The following is a 23,421-nucleotide window of genomic DNA, read 5'->3' on the forward strand; positions in this document are numbered from 1 at the left end:
GTTAGGATACGGGGTCTTTGTGTATTCACTCAGGGACAGAATACTTGGGTCATATGGACATTCTATTTTTTTTAGGTTTTTGAGAAACCTCCACAGTGATTTCCACAAAGGAGCCTGATTTCATTGCATGCTGGTAGATTTTGTTGTGTTGTGTCTTCATTTTTATTCAATTCTAGGAATTGTTTGATGTCCTTAGGGACATATCAATCATTTTATAAATGTTCTTATTTCTAGATTTATTCTATTACACTCAGAGAGAGAAAGTACAAGAGACTATTTCAGTTTTCTTCTATTAGGTGAAACTTGCTTTTATGTCCTGATGTGTAACTCATTTTATAGAATTTTTCATGGGATACCTGGAAGAATGTCTATTCTGCAGTGTTATGTGGAATTCACTTAGTCTAGAATGCCACCCAACTCTGATGTTTACTTTTCCTCAGAATAATCTCTTGGTGGGAGTCACCCATTATTATTGTCATGAGGCTAATCTGTGACTTTGCATCTAGTAGTTGTGAATTTTGATGCACTGTATTTAGAATTTTTGTATCTTCTTGGTTGTTGCTTTAATAAGTAGGGGTTACTTAATCTGTTCTGACTAATTTGTTTGCAGTCTATTTTGTTAGACGTTAGAGATACTTGCTTGGTAGTTTCATTTGCTTCAACTACTATTGTTCATCTTTTTACCATAAAACAGTGTTTATCTTAGATGTGTATCTTGGAAGAAGAAAGTAGATAGACCTTGTTTTTTAATTAAATCAGCTAGTGTGTGTCATTTGATAGAGGATTGAGAGCATTGAAGTATAAAGTTATTACTAAGAAAGAAAGGGAAAAAAAGAGAAATAAAGAAAGAAAAGAACAGTTGTCCATTCCAGACATAGATGTGGGCTTCTCAAGGGAACAAAGAACTGTCTTACTTTTCTTTCATTGTTGCAGAGGCCTCAGGAGACCCGCACCTAGCACTCTAATGCAGATTCTTATACTTAGATTCCCACATGTTGATTTCAGAAAATTTTAAAGCATAGTTAACTTTGCCCGAATCTTTTCTTGGTGATCTGCATTTCCCACATTGTCACAGTTTGAGTTGATTGCTAGTCTCACCCAGGAACACTGTTTTTCCTTAGCTTATTTTGCTCATTAAATTATTGACCTTGCCCTTGAATACACTTGAATTCCTGATGTTTGGACTAGAGGTTAATTTTAACTGCAGATTTTATTCCTTTAATTGTTTAGACAGTTTTCTTCTGTCTAACTTTTGATTTTGCCAAGCAGCTCTCTAGCAAGCATCTTGGTCTTTTATTTTTCATCCCATGTGTAGAAGAGTAATAGAACGTAACAAACTTATCAATTTAGTTGTATAAGTTGGTGAGTATTAGTGAATGTAGGCACTTAATCTCTCTCAGAAATAAGATAGACAACAGCGTTCTCTTATAGCTTCTTAAAGCCCCGTCTCTTCCCTCTGCTCTCTAGTAATGAGTGACAACTCGTTAGTTCAGTTCTTTTATTTTAGCTTTTTTCCCCCTAGAAGATTATACAAATGCAGAAGTGTATTTTCACATCTGCTTTCATTTGTTGTAGCATTTCAGGAATTTAGATCATTGTTAGTAATATTCCTTTTCGTGGCTGAGTTGTATTTTATGTCACAGGCTAGCACTCTTGGCTTATCTTTTTACTAGTGACAGATAGTTAGGTTGTTTTAACATTTCTTTGACACATGGCCTTGTGCACACCAGGCCAGCACTGTGCCACTGAGCCACACCCTTCAGCTTTCATCTAAATTTTTGAATAGTAAGAACTAAAGTGTTCTGGGTTTTCATATGCAAAAATTTATTTCAACACTTTTTTCACTTTTATCTAGTCAATATCTAGAAGTAATTTAAAGTCATTTAAAGCATGTGTGTAACTTATAAGTAAACTGTTTAGCTGCTTTCTTTGACTGGTATACCATTCTTCATGCTTAGCAGGAGTGTGTGCACGTGTGTGTGTGTATGTGTGTGTGTGTGTGTTGGAGTTATGAAGTAGTGTATGGGAACTTTCATTTGCATTATCCCAACCTACTCACCATCATTTCACATGGTTATCAACACATCATGTCCTCTTTGGTGAGTTTGCTTAAAGTTTCTGCTGCTTTTTATCATGATTTTTCTTATTGAGCTGTAAGTGTTCTCTATATACTTGAGTTATGTTTCTAATGCAATATTTACTTTGTAAATATTTTCTCCAATCCAAAGTTTAGATCTTTCTTTTTAAATAGTGTTTTTAAAGAGAATTTTTAGTGCAAGCCATCATATTTTTCGTTTTGTTTATTATATCCAAAGACATTTATGAATATCTTCAAAGATTTTTCTCATGTTTATTTAGAAATTTTGTAGCTTAGTTTTCGTGCTGGGGTCTATGTTGTGTCAATGTGTGTGTGTGGTTTAAGATAATGAGCAAACTGTCTTTTTTCCTGTGGCTATTTGGGTGTTCTAAATCATTCTTAAGGAAAAATATCTTGGTTTTCTTTCTTTCTTTCTTTCTTTCTTTCTTTCTTTCTTTCTTTCTTTCTTTCTTTCTTTTTTCTTCCTTCCTTTATTTTTTTCTTAACTAAATGCTTGTCACCATTGTCAAATATCCATTGACTGCATATTCATGAAATGACTCTTGGACTATTTATTTTTATCTTGGTGGGCTGTACAACTGTCAATTAGTCCATACCTTCCTGTTTTGGTAGGGGAAATTGTATAGTAAACTTTCAGATTAGGCAATGAAAGGACTACTATTTTGCTCTATTTTAAAAATATTGTTTGTGTTAGTTTATATTGCTTTGGAATTCATCTCTTAATTTTCTATTTTTTTTTTTAAATTCCACAATTTCCTTGTTAGGAATTGCCTTGAATGGATAAATTGGCTATTTGTACACATCTGTACATATTTCCACTAAGCTATGTCTTAAGGACTTGTGCAACTACAGATCTTACCAAAACATGTCTTTTAGAGAGCTGCCAGTCAGGCAGTGGTCATTAGTAGCAGACTTGCTTACTTGTTTTCTTAAAGCTGATCTGAAACACCAAAGTGGATAATAGCCCTGGGCCAAGTCTGGGGATTCAGTCTTTAGAACGTTCCTTGCTGCAGGAACTAGAAAACTCCGTGTCCTTCCCAGGGTTTCTAGCTTCTGGCTTACTCCACTGGTAGGTAACTGTAGGCCAGGAATTTAACAGTGATGGTGAACACCCACAGTTGTTATGGTTGTTGGATTTGTAGCAGTGTCATGTATGACCTCTACCGAATGTGCAAGGCTATCACAGGCATAAAGCCTGAGACACATGGAGATCCCATTGGAAAGCAGTCTTAGAAAGTTGATTCAAACTTGCTGACGCTACATGGTCTTCAACGTGAGTCAGCTGCACTCTGGGCCGGAGAAGTGTTAGTGCATGAAGCATTTCCTAAGCTCTTTTGTGTCAGCTTTGGTAGCAGCAAGTTTCCTCACTGCTGTCTGAAGATGGAGAAAGAACTTGAGAATTTATCTAGCAATACTGTGCTTGAAACTCTTTTTTATATTTTATTAATTTATTCATATTACATCTCAATTGTTATTCTATCCCTTGTATCCTCCCATTCCTCCCTCCCTCCCATATTCCCCTTACTCCCCTCCCCTATGACTGTGACTGAGGGGGACCTCCTCCCCCTGTATGTGCTCATAGGGTATCACGTCTCTTCTTGGTAGCCTGCTATCCTTCCTCTGATTGCCACCAAGCCTCCCCATCCAGGGGGCATGGTCAAATATGGGGCACCAGAGTTCATGTGAAAGTCAGACCCCACTCTCCACTCAACTGTGGAGAATGTCCTCTCCATTGGCTAGATCATTTTTTTTGAAGTAAAATTGTGTATAATTATCTAGACTCCTCAGAAGCAGGGAGAAGAACTTAAAGCAGCACCACAGTCCACAGTGGCTCCCTCCTCTTCCCAAGGCTAAGATTCATGTAAGAAGCTTTTAGAGGGCCTTGCGAATGAGAGAATTGCACCTTTTTCAACTACATGCTGTTAATTGACCAAAAAAATAAAAATCTATCAGCCTAGGGGATTATAAAAATTACCATTGGTGCATCCATACCTATGTCTTCTTTTCTGCTAAAATTAGAAGAAATTTCCAGCTACCCCACTTTTCATAGTTATTGCTCTTTGATTGGATGACAGATGCATTCCTACTGTTTTAATTGTTGTATCTCCCACTGTGTGTCTTTGTAGAGTGTATTTGGCTTACTTTGGTCTTTGGCCTATCTCGTTCCTATAAAGATTTTTTCCCCCCTCCTTAGAACCTTAGTTGCATTTGAGGGCCTAGTGAACAGAGATGTAAACGACTTGCCCAGTGCGTGTTCCCTCCCCCCCCATGGCTTGGCTGGTCTATCTTTTCCTGCCTCCCTTCCTTGCATCTATATTTCACTTTCTTTGTCCTCTCTCTGGCCCCTTCCCTTCTATCATAATAGCATCTCTAAGGCCTGCCCTTCACTCGGGTGCTTCTTCTGTGTTAACACTCAAGAAGCCTGGCTTGGTCTCATCACCTGTAGTCATTGTCCTCGCTCTCTCCATAAAAGCGAGCACGCTGCCCCTTCCATCTTAAATGCAGATTTTCAAAGAAACTCAAAAGAAGCAGTGATTATTTTTTACCCAGCATTTAAGAGATTGATCACATATCTGCCATTGTTGGTCTGCCAAGGAATGCGAATATCTGAGCAGAATTGGAAATTCGGAATTAGAGGGTTTTCGTTTGCTTGTTTTGATTTTTTTGTTAAAGAAGAAAAACTCCCATTTAAACTCAAGGAGTTAAAAGCTGATTTTGAAACTAGAAATGAGTTTTATATTCTGGTTCCTTTGGGGGCTTATTCAGCATATGCTCTTTGCAAACTTCTAGTAAGCGGCACATTTCTCTCAGCTTTCATGCCTTGTTCAGAGCTTCTGTAGGGCCATGTGGGCTGCTGTGCAGACTGGACCCTGTGCTCCCTGCTTGGACGCCCTGTATACTCTCAAAGGCAGGAGGCACTCACTATTGTGCGGGTGCTTACTTTTTAAAACTCTGTTTACATGCTGCCCTCCACAGAAAATTTATCCTTAACATCTGCTCAAATTGTAACTCCGTTCACTGTTCACAAAGAAAATGTGTGCATGCAGGTGCCATGAGACTATGATTTTGAGCTAAGAACTATGCAAGAGGGAAGGTGAGTGAGATAGACACCCTGGAATCTGATTATGCCTGGCAAATGGTCACTAATTCAGGGAAATTTGCCTTACAAAGGCTCCACAGTGAGTTCTCAACAGTGGGTGAGTTTTAATGCTGACTCCAGCCAATAGCTATGATCTCATGACTTGTGTTTGAACACCACTACCCTCTAAAGCCAAGGAGATGTATTGATGAAATCGACTTCAAAGTGCACACTTAAACCTTTTCTTTCAAATACCCAAAACGCAAAGCATAGAAGTTCAAAATTGATTAAGAGATACTTGCTCTTAGAAAATGGTTACATCTATTAGAAGCCTATCCGTTCCCTACCCAGGTAACTTCATGTCAGTGTCAATAGGATAGACGCAACTTTGGAGTAAAGAAAGCCATAGAGCAGTGTCTATGGAAGGAAGGCCAAGAAAACAAATCTCCTATTTTAAATGGTTTGGGGGAAAGGAGCAATAGTTCAAATAGGAGCTTAGAAATTGGAAATTGTGGCCAAATTTCCAAACAATGGAAGAAAATAAAAAGCATCATCAACAAATTGTGCTGGCCTAACTGGATGTCTGCATGTACAAGAATTCACATAGATCCATATTTATTACCCTGCACAAAACTCAAGTCCAAGTGGATTAAAGACTTCAACATAAAACCAGACACATTAAACATTAGAAAAAAAAAGTGGGGAAGAGCCCTGAACTCATTGACACAAGAGACAACTTCCTGAACAGAACACTAATAGCTCAGGTTCTAAGAGCAACAATTAATAAGTGGGACCAACCACATGAAACTGAGAAGCTTCTGTAAGGCAGGAGACACTGTCAATAGAACAAAGCAACAGCCTACAGACTGGGAGCAAACAGCCTGGCTCCAAGCCCCACACTGGGCTCAGGTCTTCCTTGGGAACACCAAGCAAACAGGGCTTCAGTGTGTGATAATGTGGATTCCAAAGATATTGCTGAAGCTGGTCATCCCATAGAAAGGCCAAGCTAAATAGTTTCTCCCCATGTCTCTCATATATTATATGACAATGGCTATGCTATTTTAGACTACTATCATAGTGTTCCATAGTCAGAGTGGCTCAAAACCAACAAAAATTTATTTCTCATGTACATACAGTGTCTAATGGGGTCCTGATGTTCTTGCTGGGCTATCTTGCTGTGTTCTACTTGTGATAAGTGAATAAAGGGTTTCTCTGGTCCCATTGGTGATGGCTGTGTCCTTCTGAGCAAACAACCACTTGCAGATTTCTCTGTGTTAGTGACACCATCTTCAGGGTGAGAATTTCAACACATGAAGTTCAGAATTGGGTGGCCACCGTTCTGCCCACAGCAACTACTGTTTGAATTCTGGCAACTTCATCCTTTTTCAGGAAGGTTTGAAGTGTTTAGTTTCTACATTGAAGCCTGAGGGGTTTAGCAAATATTTCATTAAGCTTCATCCATTTAAAACTCTGTAACCAGTATATACAATCAAATTACTCTGCTCATTTGCACGGTCTTTTCCGTATGTGATTTAAAGAAATTTGTCTTAAAATTGTGACTAGACACTGTCCCACAGCTCAGGCTGTACAAACCTGTTTATTTTCCCTAAAGTTTTTATTAAAACTTTACCTCACAATATGTCATGCACATATTGCTCAAGAAGCAGTGAATCATTTTACATATCTATAACAAATGGCAATTGTTAGAAAGTGTACAGCCTCTAGCCTACTTGGAAGGACTTTGGGTGGGCAAGAGAGAAAGTGTCAGTTCTGAGTGGGAAGAAGATTGGTTGTCCTCCCAAAGATTATGATAGAATGCACCGGCTCTAATCACGACCCATCTGGAGGAAGTGCCTGAAGGCTCACAGGCTCTACTTTCCATTTGAGCATATCCTGGGCCACATGCCTGAGGGGGTTGCTGAGCTAGCAGACACCCACAGGTTTCATCTGCTGCTAAAAAGTGGCAGATCAGAAAGCCCGGAGAGCAAGGCTGAAATAAGTTGCCCTGAACTGGCTCTTGGACTCTGTTTCCTCCCTCCATTTAGGGCTTGTTGGGACAGAATGTTTTCAGTATAAAATTGAGAAACTGTGAGAAGGCATTGGGAAGGGAGTTCAAGTATCACCATGACATCTTTCTAAGAATTAAAAATGGTGCAATAGGAACAGCTTTACGGAAGAAAAAAAAAAGATGAAAGAAACTGACTTCGAGATAACTGTTTTGAATTAGCTGTACCCAAGGTTTAGAACATGTCTCTTTGTCCACTTGAGCCAACCCTTCCACCCTTTATCTCAGAATCAAATCTGGGGACACTTAATTTTTCTAGATTCTTTTCTTAGAATTTCATCAAAAAAGAGTTGACTGTTCGCTGCTGTAGAAATAAGGTTGCTTCCAAAAGATGAAAATGCATGGGTTAAAATAAATTCTTGTAAACATCACAGTCATTTAAATTTCATTAAAATTTGTACTGGAGTTGGGCAAGGTAACATAGGCACAGAAAATTAAACACTAAATGTTCTCCCTCATATGTCAATCCCTGCCTGAATATCTAATTTTGTTTGTGTAACAAAGAATCCTGTAGAAGAAGAACTGAGGAAGATTTCACCAGAGAGAGGATGCCTTAGCAGAGGGGACAGTGGATGTAGTGATTTTATGAGTAAAAAAAAAGGGGGGGGGGTCAGAGTGGGAAAGTCTTAACAGGGAGAGGGAAAAGGAAAAGGGAGGTGGGGGAAGGAGGGAGGGTTAACAAAAGTAAGAGGAGTATGAAAAAAGTATAGAAAGTTGTAATCTTATAACCAAACAAAACCCAAACAAATGAGCAAAGAGACCTGGAAGGGACGTCTCCTTCATGGTTGGAAAAATGCTTCTTGAAGGTCTGAATTATTAAACAAAAGTTCCAATGACATGTGTTGGATAAATCTTTATAGGTTGTTGGTCAGATTGTAAGAGCCTATTGCTGAAGAAACCACATACATTAGTTGCATGATCTAGAGAAATCAAACTGGAATGACCTAGAAACCGCCTCTCTGCCAGCTAGCTTTGATAGTGCTGCAGAGTGTGGTGTGAAGACTGCTGTGCGAGAAAAGGCGCTAAAGATCTTCCTGAGCTGTGAACTCTGTGAACTACAAGATTGACTTGTCAGCTGAGATATTTGCCTACTCATGCAATAATGGCCCTGTCATTATCGGGTAGCCAATCAATCAGTAATTGAAGCTGAGGCTCAATCTACTAGGTAGAATCCATACCTGACACTGAAGGCACAAAGTGCATGGGGGAACTTAAATCTGTTGTTTAGTTAAATTAACATAGTGTTGGACTGCCTTCTAGATATACGTTTATATTCATAGACAAAAATACATTCTCAGCCTTAATCAGAGATGCCACTCTTTCTAGTGAACTGTGACAAATGCAGATAGCTCTACAAGGTGTTGAGAATAAGCAATGGTTGAGTTCTAAGCCCTAAACAACATTTATGCCATGCACTCAGTGACTCAGGAAATACAGAGGGAGAAGATGTGGAAACCTCTTAAATGCTGGAAGATAACAAGAAGGGCTGGGAAACCTCAGCTTTTGACAATACACAGCCATTGTGACCAAGAACTCTTAACATCAGCCAGGCAGAAATCAAGGAGGTACTCATGGAGTCCTATACTTCACTACTGACCTATGTATTATAGTTTCAGGGAAAGGGGAGGCATCAGCTCCAGTCATGTATCCACAGGATACATAATGGACAGTCTCAACCCAACGGTCACAGAGATGTTCTCTTTTGAACTAAATTGGTCACAAACAACAATCATGAACCCGAGAAAGGGACAGGAAGTGAGAAGGGAGAGTGATGGGTGTGGAAGGGAGAAACTGGGTGGTGGAAGAGAGTTATAAGGAGGTGTTAGATGCATGTAATAATTTAAAAATCAACTTAATGTGAAAGATGGCTTGAGAAAGATAACTCTTTCTCAGAATCTACCTTGAGACTTGATTCAAAGGACAGATGGTTACTTTGGTGTTCGGGAGTGCAGAATCATTTATTTAGTTGCTGCTGCTGCTGCTGTTTCTTATCTACTCATTTCTAAATCAAGCCACCACCAAGTCAGCTAATCAAGATATCTCCCCATTTGCTCTATTCACCACATGAGGGAATCCGAGTGTCAGAGACTTGTGTTTAGTTGTTGCAGAGGGTTCTGTGTCCATTATAACAATTCCATCAAGAGCAGGTTTAGAACACAGCATCATTAGACACACATCCCTCCTCAAAAGGGGGCTAGGAGTAGAACCTAATGTGCTAAGGTCCACCCCTATTGTTAGGTATTAAGAAGAAACTGGACTTAGTAATATTCCATAAAGGCGGTTTTGCCAGGCTCTGTTCTGATTGTGACCTTGGGTAGCCACAAAGTCTGCTACTTAGTTGTACACTGTCATTGGAAACACAACACGTCCATATTTAACAAGCTAGACTGTACAGTGGGAAAGCCTTAGCGTTTCTTGAACTTGGACGCTTTTACAGCATGAGCAGTGTGTGTCAGATGTCCAGTAGAGCTATGCAAAGATGCTCTTTATTTGAAATTGTGTTCCCTGATGCAGTTAAAGAAACTATAGTGTTGGTAACACCGAGCTGATTCTTGACAACAGCCACTGTAAAAGTAGGTCTTTGTTTTACATTTTTACCAAATCTCTAAATTGAGGCCATATTTTCTCTGTCGTCTTCAAGTCTCCTCTTGGCACTGTGGTGGAATGGTGCATATTTAAAGACTGGTATTTTGGAACTGTGCAAACCACATAAGTGTTTTTCCCCCTACAAGTTATTTCTGTTAGTTGCCTCCTTTACTTGCAAGTTGACTATAAATGTCATGAAGTTTATGTCCTATATAAATTGCTTTAATTATGTTGGGTTTATATAACGTCTTTGTGCTTGTATGGGCTAAATGTATAAATGCATTTTCTTCAATAAACTCTAGAAGTTTGCTGAATGTCATAGTAAATAAATACAACCCTACTTAAATGAAAGTGTTTATTCTCCCTGGTCTGAAGTCTAAATCACAGAGACCATTGTGACTGCACGATGACACTGCATTTTAGTAATTAATAGAGAAGGGTATGCCAGTGTTCTCATCAAAGCAATCCCAGATGGGAAGTGTTGTTTTTAGGTTTCTAGTTTACCAACATAAGAATCTTTTCTTCCCTCTCCTCAGCCCTACAAACACAAACATGGCCCAGATGTACGATGAATGTGTGGGCTCCATCTATATTCTTGCATGAACATTTGTTATGGCAAACTCTAATATAAGACAAGGGATGTTTTTAGCTGTTTCTACCCAGTTGCTAAGTTGAGTGGCAGTGCCAGAAGCAAGTGTAAAAGATATTTGAAATGACTGAGGAGTTAATTTGTAAAGAAAGTCTCAGTAGAAGATTAAAACACCAGCAAAATACCTGAAACCTGCTCCCCATATCCTGCAGTCAACTTTGACTTTGCTAAATAAAATATCACAGAACCTGAAGGCAGTCTAAAAATCTAATCATTGCTCACTTTAACTATACTGATGGATGGCTGGTCAGCTAACAAGATAATGCTGTGCTGTGTTAGCTCGATTACAGCTGTGACTGAATCCCTGTGACAACAATTTAAGGGAGGAGAGATTTGTTTTGCTGGAAGTTTCAGAGATTTCACTGTAGTCTTCGGCTCCCATGATGCCAGGCTCGTGTTGAGTCAGAACAGGAAACTGGCAGGAGTGTGCAGTGGAGGACATTCTTGACCCCTTTGTGGACAGGCAGTAGAGAAAGAGGAGGGACCTAAGACCATGTATGCCCCAGGAACCCACTTCCTCCAGCTAGGCCTCATATCTCAGAGTTTTCAGAATCTCCTAAGATAACACCTGGAGACCAAGCATTCAACAAATGTGCCTGGAAGGGACAATGCCTGTGTAAACCACAACACATCATTTAAGCACTTTCTGCATACTCTCCTTTAATGAGTCTTTTGACTTCTCTCCTAATCCCCTCATTTTACACATCCATCAAGTGTGACTAGAGCTGATGAAATGCTATGAATGTTCTCTTTATATCCACACTCTCCAGAGTTGTGACAGCATTATAGTGAGACTATAGATGCTATGAAACTTTTGTGTTACTATGTCATATCTATTTCTTTGTGAAGATACAATATTCAGAAATGGTGTAGCCAATGACCTAAGGAACACCTGGTTGATATATAAAGATGAGTAAAAAGTTGATGATTATAGGTAAATACTTAACATTTTAGAGTAGTCCAGCATAGCGTGGGGCTTTCTATTATTTTGTATGTTCACGGATGCTGATTGGGCTCTCTATCATTCTAAAATCAGAAGACTAAAATCCAAGTATTCTTTTATTTATTTATTTATTTAAGTAATTTATTCAGATTATATGTCAATTGTTAATCCCTCACTTGTGTCTTTCTGTTCCCCCTCCCTCCCTCTTTCACCCTATTCCCCTCCCCTAGGCTTATGACAGAAGGGGACCTCCTACCCCACCATACAATCACAGCCTATTAGGTCTCATCCTGGGAGCCCGCTTCTCTTTTCTCTGAGTACCATCAGGTTTCCTCACCAAGGGGAAGTGGTCAAATAGGGGGCACCAGAGTTCATGTCAGAGTCAGTGTCTGCTCTCCATACAACATTGGAGAATGTGCTGTCCATTGTCTAGATTTGTATAGGGGTTCTATATTTACTGCATGCATTGTCCTTAGTTGATACAGTAGTTTGGGCAGACTCCCCTGGGTCCAGATCTACCAGCCTTAATAGTCTTCTTGTAGGTTTCTAGGACCCTCTGGATATTTCTATTTCCCCAATCTCCCTTACCTCTCTCACAGGGAGTCCCAATAGGAAGTCCCAGTATCTATCCCAATCTGCTGCTAAGCGAAGACTTTCAGGGGACATCCCTGTTGGGCTAGTGTCCAATTGTAAATGAGTATATACTATATGTATCTTTCTGAGTTTGGGCTAACTCACTCAGGATGATCATGTCTAGTTCCATCCATTTGCCTCCAAATTTCAGGATTTCCTTGTTTTTGCTAGCTGAGTAGAATTCCATAATGTCAATGTACCACCGTTTCTTTATCCATTCTTTGACTGAGGGACATCTAGGTTGTTTCCAGATTCTGGCTATTACAAATAAGGCTGCTATGAACATGATTGAACATATGTCCTTGTTGTGTGGTGGAACAACTTTTGGGTATATTCCAATGAGTGGAATAGCTGGATCTTGAGGTATCTCTATTTTCTGAGAAAGTGTCAGATTGATTTCCAAAGTGGTTGTACCAATTTGCACTACTACCAGCAATGAAGGAGTGTTCCCCTTTCACCACATCCTCGCTAGCATGTGCTGTCCAACATGCCAGGCTCTAAGGTCAACAATTAATAAATGGGACCTCATGAGGCTGAGAAGCTTCTGTAAGGCAGAAGGCACTGTCAACAGAACAAAGCAATAGCCTACAGACTGGGAAAAGGTCTTTACCAACCCTACGTCTGACAAAGGACTAGTATCCAAAATATATAAAGAGCTCAAGAAATTAAATACCACCAAACCCCAAAGAAATGGGGCTCAGAACTAAACAGAGAATTCTCAAAAGAGGAATATGGAATGGCTGAGAAACACTTAAAGAAATGTTCAACATCCTTAGTCATCAGAAAAAATGCAAATCAAAATGACTGAGATTCCATCTTACACCCATGAGAATGGCCAAGATTAAAAAACAAAAACAAAAACAAAAACAAAAAAAACCTCAAGTGACAGCACATGCTGCTGAGTACTTTTAGGACCTTGCTATCATACAGGGGAATGCTTCCCGGATCATCCTTCTAGCAGTCCTTGACTTTCCTTAGCACAGAACTGAGCACATCTCTGGTGCTTTTGGTTCATTTGTCTGCCTTTATGTGCCTTTAGATGCCTGTTTGCTTCTCTCTTATTTCTGACAAGGACATGCATCATTCTGAATTATAGGAATACCTACTCCAGCATGCCCTCATTTTATCTTCGTAACCTTCAAAATATTTACTGCTGAAAATAGTACCTTCACAGATACTAGAAATTAAAATTGGTGGGGCTGCAAACTGAAATCATCTAAAAGGGTAGGAGATTCAATTAGATAAGCACACAGGAAATAAGAATTTTTGAGGGGCTGAGTTGACAAAATTGTTTATCAGGCCATCCACATGCATAGACTGTTGAGACAGTTGGACCTCTGATCATATGCACAGAAGTGAGGCTCTGTTGGATAAATTAGTGACCTGGTTCTGAAGTGAGTCACTTGAAGAAGGACTCCTCTTTTTAATTTATGATGTGCGAATGAGTTAACTTGTGTTACTTGCCTTTGGTCAAAACCATAGCTCAATAGTTCTTAACCTGTGGGTCAACGGCTAAGTTTGAACAACTCTTTCACAGTGGTCACACATACCACATATCAGATTCATAACCATATAATTAACTTAAAATTACAATTCATAAAAGTATCAAAATTACAGCTATGAGGTAGCAATGAAATAATTCTTTTGTAGTGGGTCACCATAACACACGAGGGACAGTATTAAAAAGTTGTAGCATTAGGATGGTTGAGAGCTACCTTTATAGCTTGTGAAGAAAATTTTCAAAAAGGATTATGGTAGAGACAGTAGAAAAAGAGCAATAGAAACCAAGACTCAGGCCAAATATGATCACTGACCATTTCAAGGTGAAAATCTATACCACAAATGTCAATAGATAATTTATTGCTATAAATTCCTAAATTCTTATGTAAGCTAGATTGGACTTTCCTTCCTTCCAAGTTACCTGTTGACCACTGATCCTGGAAGGAAGACAACCTACAAACAATAACTATTAATTATTTGAAAGCTCCGTAAAAGTTTCACTACCATAGAAATTTTAATTTGCATATTCACTTGAAAAAATAATTAGATCTTCACAAAATGAATAGAAAATAGTTTGGTATTAAAATATAAAACATAGGCATTATAATAAATGACCTTAAGTATAAATAAATGATTGTAGAATTGTTTACTTTTCATAGGATTGAATTTTTTGTTTCTGCTCAGAAATATAGTCTAAAGAATGAAACATAAGAGAAGCCAAGCATACATCCAGTGATGGAAGAAAAGACATGCTCAGCTCAAACTAGCAGCCTACCAAAAATTAATTTGTATGCAAGTTGGAGTAATTTGTATGCAGCTTTGCCAGGAGACAGCATCAACAATATGTGCCTCCAAAGTTCCTTTTGAAGCATTTTGTTTCAGATTACTCTTCTTTTCCATTTTACTCTTTTTTCTAATAGATAAATGATACAAAATGAAAACTTTGAAAATTTAAAAATTCCATTGTTTGCTATCTACCTTTCAGGCTACCAGGATTGTCAACAGCCTTATTAGATGTTCATACCATAATGTTGTGTTATATGTCACACATGTGAACAGTCTGCATATGTTGCCTAAGGTAGTTAGGTTGAGTCCTGCCCTTTCTCACTCTTTAATATTTCATAGCTTTAATTTTGTTATAGTGGTATAGTGGGATAGTGGTGTAAAGATTTCTTTGATGTCTGTTTCTTCCCCTTAGATAAATTAAATACAGGAAGGCATGTAGTAATGCTCACCTTGAAAGCATCTGTTGAATGAAGGGGTTAATTAATGTCTAAAACCCCTTTGTTAAGTACTTTCTACTTTTCTATTACAGTTAATGAAGTACTAAAGATCATATTACACATATGTTAATTTGCAAAATTTTTATGGTTATAATGTATAAGAATATACTTCATTCATTTTATTTCTACATATATTCACCAATTTAAGTCTAGAGGCAATGTCATGAAAACAGCGGATGAAGCTTTATTCTTTTGATGGAGGAAGACAATAATAGACAGTGAGACAATGATACATGCTATGGAGAAAAATGAAAAGGGAAAGGGCATTAGGTAGAGATGTTAGGAGAAACCTTCCTAAGAAAGTAAATGTGTTGGTCATACTTTGATGTGACAGGAATCTAGGAAAAACAATTTGCAGGAGAAAGAGATTACTGATGGACAGTTTTAGAGGCTTCAGTACAGAGTCACTGGGTTGGACCTATGGTGAGGCAGGAATCATGGAAAAGGGAGGGCAACAGAAAAGGCAAGTTACTAGCTTCATGGGGCTTAAGAAACAGAGGGTTACATGAAAGATTGTCCCCAGCAACACCCTATATCCAGGCCCTGTATTCCATAGTCTATAAGCCATGTCAATAGTTTTATTCAATGGATTAAACCATAGATTAGGTCAGAGCCATTATGATCTGATCATCTATGGGATCGTGGTCTCTGAGACACCCTATGGTTGTTTGAGTAGATATGGCCTCCATAGACTCATGTGTTTGAATGCTTGACCCATAGTGAGTGACATTATTAGGAGGTGTGGCCTTGTTGAAGGTGTTTATTAGCTGTAGGAGTTCACTGGTAGACTTTTGGGGGTCATTTATGTACACGATAATATCATATGCAAATAGTGATACTTTGAGTTTCTCTCTTCCAATGTGGATCCCCTTGATCTTTTGTTGTCTTATTGGTCTAGCTAGAACTTCAAGTACTATATTGAAGAGATATGGAGAGAGTGGGCAGCCTTGTCTAGTACCTGATTTTAGTAGAATTTCTTTGAGTTTTTCTCCACTTAACTTGATGTTGGCTACTGGCTTGCGGTATATAGCCTTTATTATGTTTAAGTGTATGCCTTGTATCCCTGATCTCTCCAAAACTTTAAACATGAATGGATGTTGAATTTTGTCAAATTCTTTTTTGGTATCTATGAAGATGATCATGTTTTTTCTTTCAGTTTGTTTATATAGTGGATTACATTTATAGATTTCCATATAGTGAACCATCCCTCCATGCCTGTAATGAAGCCTACTTGGTCATGGTGAATGATATCTTTGATGTTTTTGGATTCAGTTTGCAAGTATTTTTTTTTTTTATTAATTTATTCTTGTTACATCTCAATGTTTATCCCATCCCTTGTATCCTCCCATTCCTCCCCCCCCCATTTTCCCATTGTTCCCCTCCCCTATGACTGTTCCTGAGGGGGATTACGTCCCCTATGTATATTCTCATAGGGTATCAAGTCTCTTCTTGGCTACTTGCTGTCCATCCTCTGAGTGCCACCAGGTCTCCCCCTCCAGGGGACATGGTCAAATGTGAGGCACCAGAGTACGTGAGAAAGTCGTATCACACTCTCCACTCAACTGTGGAGAATATTCTGAACATTGGCTAGATAGTTTTGCATCAATGTTCATAAGAGAAATTGGTCTGAAATTCTCTTTCTTTGTTGGGTCTTTGTGAGGTTTAGGTATGAAGGTGACTGTGGCCTTGTAGAATGATTTTGATAGTTTTCCTTCCATTTCTAGTTTGTGGAATAGTTTAAAGAGTATTGGTATTCGCTCTTCTTTGACTGTCTAGTAAAATTCTGCACTGAAATCATCTGGCCCTGGGATTTTTTTTTTTTTTTTTTTTTTTTTTTTTTTTTTTTTTTTTTTTTTTTGCTTGGGAGGCTTTTGAGGACTGCTTCTATCTCCACAGGAGATATAGGACTGTTTAATTTGTTTACGTGATATTGATTAAACTTTGGTAAGTGGATCTATCAAGAAAATTGTCCATTTCCTTAGATTTTCAAATTTGTGGTGTATTGGCTTTTGAAGCAAGACCTAATGATTCTTTGGATTTCCTCAGTGTCTGTTGTTATATCTACCTTTTAATTTTTGATTTTGTTGATTTGGATAGTGTCTCTCTGCCTTTTAGTTTTTGCTAAGGGCTTGTATGTCTTGTTGATTTTCTCAAAGAACCAGCTCTTGGTTTTGTTGATTCTTTGAATTGTTTTCTTTGTTTCTAGTTTATTGATTTTAGCCCCGAGTTTGATTATTATTTCCAGCCGTCTACTCCTTTTTAGTGTGGCTGCTTCTTTTTTTCCCTAGGGCTTCCAAGTGTGCTGTTGTTTGTATGAGATATTTCCAATATCTTTATGAAGGCACTTAGTACTATGAACTTTCCTCTTTGTACTGCTTTCATTGTGTCCCATATGTTTGGGTATGCTGTACCTTCATTTTCATTGAATTTTTGGAAGTCCCTAATTTCTTTATTTGTTCTCTGACCCAGTGATCATTGGGTAGAGAGTTGTTCAGTTTCATGTGTGTATAGTCTTTTTGTTATTTCTATTGTTGTTGAGGTCCAGCATTAGTCCATGGTTGTCAGATAGGATACAAGGTATTATTTAAATCTTCTTGTATCTATTGAGGCTTGCTTTGTGACCTACTATATGCTTAATTTTGGAGACTTTTTTTTTTGAGGTGCTGAGAAGAGGGTATAATCTTTTGGTTTTGGGTGAAAATTTCTGTATATATGTGTTAGGTCCATTTTATTGATGACATCTGTCAGTGTCATTATTTCTCAGTTTAGCTGCTGTTTCATTGACCCATCCTTTGGTAAGGGGGGCATTGAAGTGTCCCACTATTAATATGTGAGGATTGATGTATGGTTTAAGCTTTATTAGTGTTTCTTTTACAAATGGGTACCCTTGTATTTGAGGCATAGATGTTTAGAATTTTGATGTTGTCTTGCTTGAGTTTTCCTTTGATGAATATGAAATGTCCTTCCTCATCTCTTTTGATTAAGTTTGGTTGAAAGTCTATTTATTAGATATTAAAATGGCTACTCCAACTTGCTTCTTGTTTCTATTTGCTTAGAAGACCTTCCAGCCCTTTATTCTCAGGTAATGTCTACCTTTGTGGATGAGGTCTGTTTCTTGTATGCACACCAGAATGTTGGGCCCTGTTTATACATCCAATCTGTTAGTCTGTTTCTCTCTATTGGAGAGTTGAGACCATTGATATTGAGAGAGATTAATGACCAGTGACTGTTAGGTCCTTTGATTTTGATGTTGGTTGCGTGGTTGTCTAATTTTTGTTTTGCTAAAGTGAAGTTATATCTTCTGTAGGGCTGTATTTGTGGATAGGCACTGTTTAAATTTGTTTTTGTCATGAAATATCTTTTTTCTTCACTATTGTTTTACAAAGTTTTATTGGGTATAATACTCTAGTCTGGTATCTGTGGTCTCGTAGGGTTTACAAGACATCTTCCCAGGCCCTTCTGGCTTTTATATTCTCTTCTGAAAATTTGGGTGTGATTCTGATAGGTTTGCTATTGTATGTTACTTGACTTTTTCCCCTTACCACTTTTAATATATTTTCTTTGTTCTATAATTTAGTGTTTTGATTATTATGTGGCGGCAGGATTTTCTTTTCTGGTCTACTCTATTTGGTGTTCTATAGGCCTCTTGTATCCTTATAGGCAACCCTTTCTTTAAATTGGGGACATTTTCTTCTATGGTTTTGTTGAAAATATTTTCTGATCCTTGGAGCTCAGTCAGCATCTTCTGTTTCCTCAATTCCTATTATCCTTAGGTTTCATCTTTTCATGGTATCTCTGATTTCTTGGATGTTTGTGTCAGGAGTTTTTTAGAGTTAACGTTTTTTTTTTTTTTTCAATGGTTGCATCAAATTCTTCCACTGTATCTTCTATACCTGAGATCCCTTCCTTTATCTCTTGTATTCTGCTGGCAATGCTTACTTCTGAAGTTCCTGTGTTCTAAGTTATGTCTTTCCAGGATTTCCTCAGTTTGTATTCTGCTGGCAATGCTTACTTCTGGAGTTCCTGTGTTCTAAGTTATGTCTTTCCAGGATTTCCTCAGTTTGTACTTTTACTATTATTTCCATCTTCAGATATTGAACCATTTTATTGATTTCCTTCACCTGACTGTTCACATTTTTGTGAATTTCTTACATTGATTTCTTCATTTCCTCTCTATAGGCCTCTGCCATGGTCTCTCTAAGGGCCTCAATATGCTTGGCTGTATCTTCCTGTATTTGTTTACCGATTTCATTAATTTCATCCATTATTATTTTTATAAGGAAAGATTTGGGGTCTTTTCTTGTCTTTCAGTTGTATTAGAGATTCCAGGGCTGATTGGTCTGGGATAACTAGGTTCTGGAGATGCCATATTGTTTTGGCTTCTGTTATTTGTGTTTTTACAGTGGCATTTAACCATCATGCTGTTTCTCGCATTGGGTGGTAGTTTCTGGTGTCTTTCACTGGCTGTTGAGAGCAGCCCACAGGTGAGTGGCTATACGTTGAGACCCCTCACCTGTGGGGCTAAGGGAATTCTTCATATAGACTAGGTGGGTGACCTGAGACCAGACCTGGGAACTTTCTGTGGACCAGCCTGTGACTTGAGTTCTACTCTGTGATGTCTCCTCTTGGCAGGGAGACTTAGACACTGGTGTTTTGTAGCCCAAAGTTCCTTCTGAGAAACAGAGTGCAGGTGCTGTGTGCCCTGCCAGGCATGTGACTAGACCTTGGAGCCTACACCCAGGCCTGTGTGGACTGGGGGACTTTCCGTTGACTGGCTGGGTGACCTGAGGTGAGATCCACTTATGTTCCAGACTGTGGGGTCGCCTTTGGACTAGAAGACCCAGAGACTATATTTTGCAGCCCATAGTTTCATCTGAGGCATAGAGCTCAGCTGCCACACACATGCAGGCCAGTGGCTAGTCTTTGGGGACTGCACACTTGCCTGCAGGGACCCAGGGACTTTTCTGAAGAGTGGCCGGGTGGCTGGAGGCCAGCCCACCCATGCTCCAGTGTGAACCCCTTTCACCTAGGAATTACCAGCTCTGATGTTTTGTAGTTCTCAGTTTGGTCCTTAAGCTGTGCAGTCACTGCTGTCCTGATGATCAGACTGGGTTTGTGATTGGTGCTGTTATCTTGGATCCCATATTTCACATTTTAAACAAGAATAAAGTCACTTGTTTAACTGTGGGTTTTGGTCATGTTATGGGAGATATTATGTAAAGATGGTACAACCATTTTAATTCAGTGGATCTAGAAAATATATCACTTTTTCTATTGCTTTCCCTTACTCTCTGGATGAGATAGCCAATAGAAATGTGTGTGCAACCTGTCATTTCTGAAATATTGAATGTGAAACTGAATTAAATTCTACACGTTGTAATCAGAAGTATCTTTTATTAGGAGTTAATTAAACTATAAACTAAATATAATATAGTCTTTAGACAGATATTCCTATCATTGTTTGGAAGCTAGAAAAAAAAGACCAATCATTTGTATTTGTTTTATTACTGTCTATGGAAACTTACCCTACTTTTTGTTTGTTTGGTAATTTAAAATGACAAACAGAATATTTTAGTACATAATCCTAATAACTGACTTTGAAGAATCAGAAACAGTTTTAAACATTTAACCTATTCACAGCATTTTACATGAAAATTAGTCTGATAAACTTGTAGTCTAAGCTGGTGAATTGCTTCTGAGAAATACGCAGATGGAGCCATAAACTCTCAATACTAAAAAAATACAATTTGTAAAAATACATTTTAAATTGAGAGAAAGACATTTAGTAAAGTCCCAGGGACAGGAAGGCATGGGCAAAAGATCTTCCAGGAGACGACAAATGGATAATACAACTAATGTGTGGGTGTATGCATGTTCTGAAATAATCACCGTGCATACCATTAACTAATAAAATTAACATGATTTCAGTTAACAGTGTAAAGGGTTGGAGATATGGTTCTCTGGCAGAGTGCTTGCCTAGCACTAAGGGAAAATGTAAATAAAAGTATATTTCAAAGTTCATGCAAATGGGCACTAATTAAAAGAAGCGATCTGAAAACATGCTGTAAAGAGGAACATTATGGTTCTAAATGTGAGAAAGGCAGACAGCACGGTTGTCATTTAAAAAGTAAATATGTAATAATAAGTTCATATTTGAAGGGGAGGCAGAATAGGGAGACTAAGCTATATAGTTTGGTTCCATAATTTTGCTAGACTACATTTTAATTTTGTTGATTTTCTTTTCTTTAATTTTCAAGATGGGAAAAATATGTACTTTGGTGGCAAGAAGTGTTGTAAACATGAGCAGGTTTTCAGAGAATGCTGTCAGTCTTCATCTTTTGTAAGTGGTACAGTAGCAATAAATTGTGGTGGTGATATATCCTGAAGTCCAAAGGTAAGCTTATGTCCTTTCTATGAGTGGATTAGCCCTGGAGGCCAGGTACTCCAGAATCAGGTTTGCTTCATTTAGACAGCAAAATGCTTGTGGATTCTTGAGTTTAATTATAATAATCTGAAAACACAACCACAGGAAATGGATTAGGGGATGGTGGATCATCAATGAACATTCATTACCTAGATTAAAAATTACCTCACCTATAAATCCTTCTATGGAACATTTTTCTTCAGCTCAAAACAACAAAACAAAAACAAACAAACAAAATAAACCAAACCAAACCAAAACAACAACAACAACAACAAAACCCCCCAAAACCAAAACCACATTTATTTATTCTTTCAAGAGAAGGCTGTGAAATATTTAAAGACACCTGTTTCTTAAATGGTTGAGTAATATCCATATAATCCCCAGTTTAGGTTACCTAAGAAACATTTACTATGTTACCTTCTTTAATGATATTTCTTGCAGCAGAAACCGAATTCTTTTTCAACTTGTGGTCGAGCAGGAAGCTGAAAATTAATAATAACAAATGATACAGAATTAAGGCTTTTCCATTTTAAGGCTCAGGAAGGAAACACGATAGCATAGCTGCTGTTTATAGTCCTGGGGAAAACCCCTTTGTAAGGTAACTGGTTGTCAACCCCGTAACTTAAAAGGAAACAATCACAGAAAGACTCAGCTGTAGTACACTTTCAGGCTTGATTTCTTTTGATGCAGTATGTCTCTGTGTCATCTATGTTGACCTGGCATTTGCTGCGTTCTTCCCTTGGTTTCTTTAGTAATGGGATTACCAGCTTATGCACCACGTCTGGTTCAAAGCTTGCTTCAATTTTAAGGGTAAACCATTAGGCATTCAGCATTTACACTCTTTTCTTATCCACAAATTCTCATGCTTGTAAAAATGAATTTTAAAGTGTACACACACATATACTTTTATTCTAAGTATACATATACAGTTTAAAGTGCATATTAAAAGTATATATACCCATATTCCATAATATTTTAATAAGTCTATTTGACAAAGCATTTTTAAACAAACTCTTCTGCTTCATTTCAGTCTCCAATTCTGCACTCCAGTGAGTAACGAGCCTATAGCATATACTCTGCAGTGGGCCATAGGATCGAGGAATGCAAGCACTTTAATTCATTCTTATGTATGAATGACTTGTAATAAAGTATTATTTATTTGAAACAAGAGAGCTGAAAGGGTTACTACAACTTTGGAAAAGAAAAATGATTTCATTAGGAAGTTTACCAAAGACTCTTAAGCCTGTATTTTAGCAAGGAATGGTCCAAGGGCAACATCACCCTTGTTAACAGTGCTCATTTCCAGTGTCACATGTGGAGATGGGTGAAACAATGTGGTTTTCATAGAGAATCTGTGGTCAGGACACTCACTATGATGTCTTGAAGTATCTTGATTTTCAATTATGTTCTCCTGGCTTGATGTTCTTCTTATGCTCCTAGCAATTTCTATCTATAATGTGAAATGCTGCATATCTGCAAAATCATTATTTTGGGGCTATATATTTTCTATACATTGGCCAAGAGAACTATAATTTTCCTAAATAAAATTCTTATCTAATTTATATTGTTAGAACTGATGTACTCAATAACTCTAACATTTATTTTTTCATGGACACACTAAATCCAGCCACATTTGTTTTCCTCCCTAAGAGTTTTATTTTTATTTTTTTCTAAATTATACATTTCTTTGAGTTACTACTCATGGACTATAAACACTTATGATTTCTAACTTTTCTGATTCACATTGAATTAAAGACTAGACAAGATGGAAAATTTTTATGTTCCCCAGCAGAGAAAATCTTCCTTTGCATTAAAAAAAAAAGTAAAATAAACACAACCTACCTTATTGTTGAAGGGACTACTGTATAGTACATTTTCATTGTGGGCAGAATTACCTATAAATACAGACATTTACTATTTATTCAATTAATAACATTCATAATAATGCATTTACTCATCAATTAAAGTAATACAAAGAATTGAATATGAGTAGTAATTAGAAAAATTGTTAAACAGATAATAAGGGCATATTAACAGAACACGTGTGGTGAACTGAACATCAGCCTCATGCAGTCAGGGCAAAGTTGTATACTGAAGAATCAGTTCTAGAAATTATTTTCATACCATAGTAGTAACGACTTCTACCTCATTAAATCCTTTA

The 23,421-nt window shown here is 37.8% G+C and overlaps 1 protein-coding gene and 1 long non-coding RNA gene across 2 annotated transcripts in view; one reads left to right on the forward strand and one right to left on the reverse strand.

Moving 5' to 3' along the window:
- LOC127206697 (uncharacterized) overlaps positions 1-23,421 on the forward strand; it is a 196,895-nt gene that overhangs the window by 86,270 nt on the left and 87,204 nt on the right. The gene's annotated exons all lie outside the window — the stretch shown is intronic.
- Positions 21,683-23,421, reverse strand: part of Bank1 (B cell scaffold protein with ankyrin repeats 1) — a 254,947-nt gene continuing 253,208 nt past the window's right edge. Inside the window, exons 15-16 of the mRNA XM_051166054.1 lie at positions 23,103-23,155; positions 21,683-21,742 (exon numbers count right to left, since the gene is read on the reverse strand). Coding sequence (XP_051022011.1) covers positions 21,683-21,742; positions 23,103-23,155 — 113 coding nt within the window. The remainder of the gene's footprint in view (positions 21,743-23,102; positions 23,156-23,421) is intronic.

This window comes from Acomys russatus, chromosome 23 (genome assembly GCF_903995435.1).
Source record: "Acomys russatus chromosome 23, mAcoRus1.1, whole genome shotgun sequence".
Taxonomy (NCBI): Eukaryota; Metazoa; Chordata; class Mammalia; order Rodentia; family Muridae; genus Acomys; species Acomys russatus.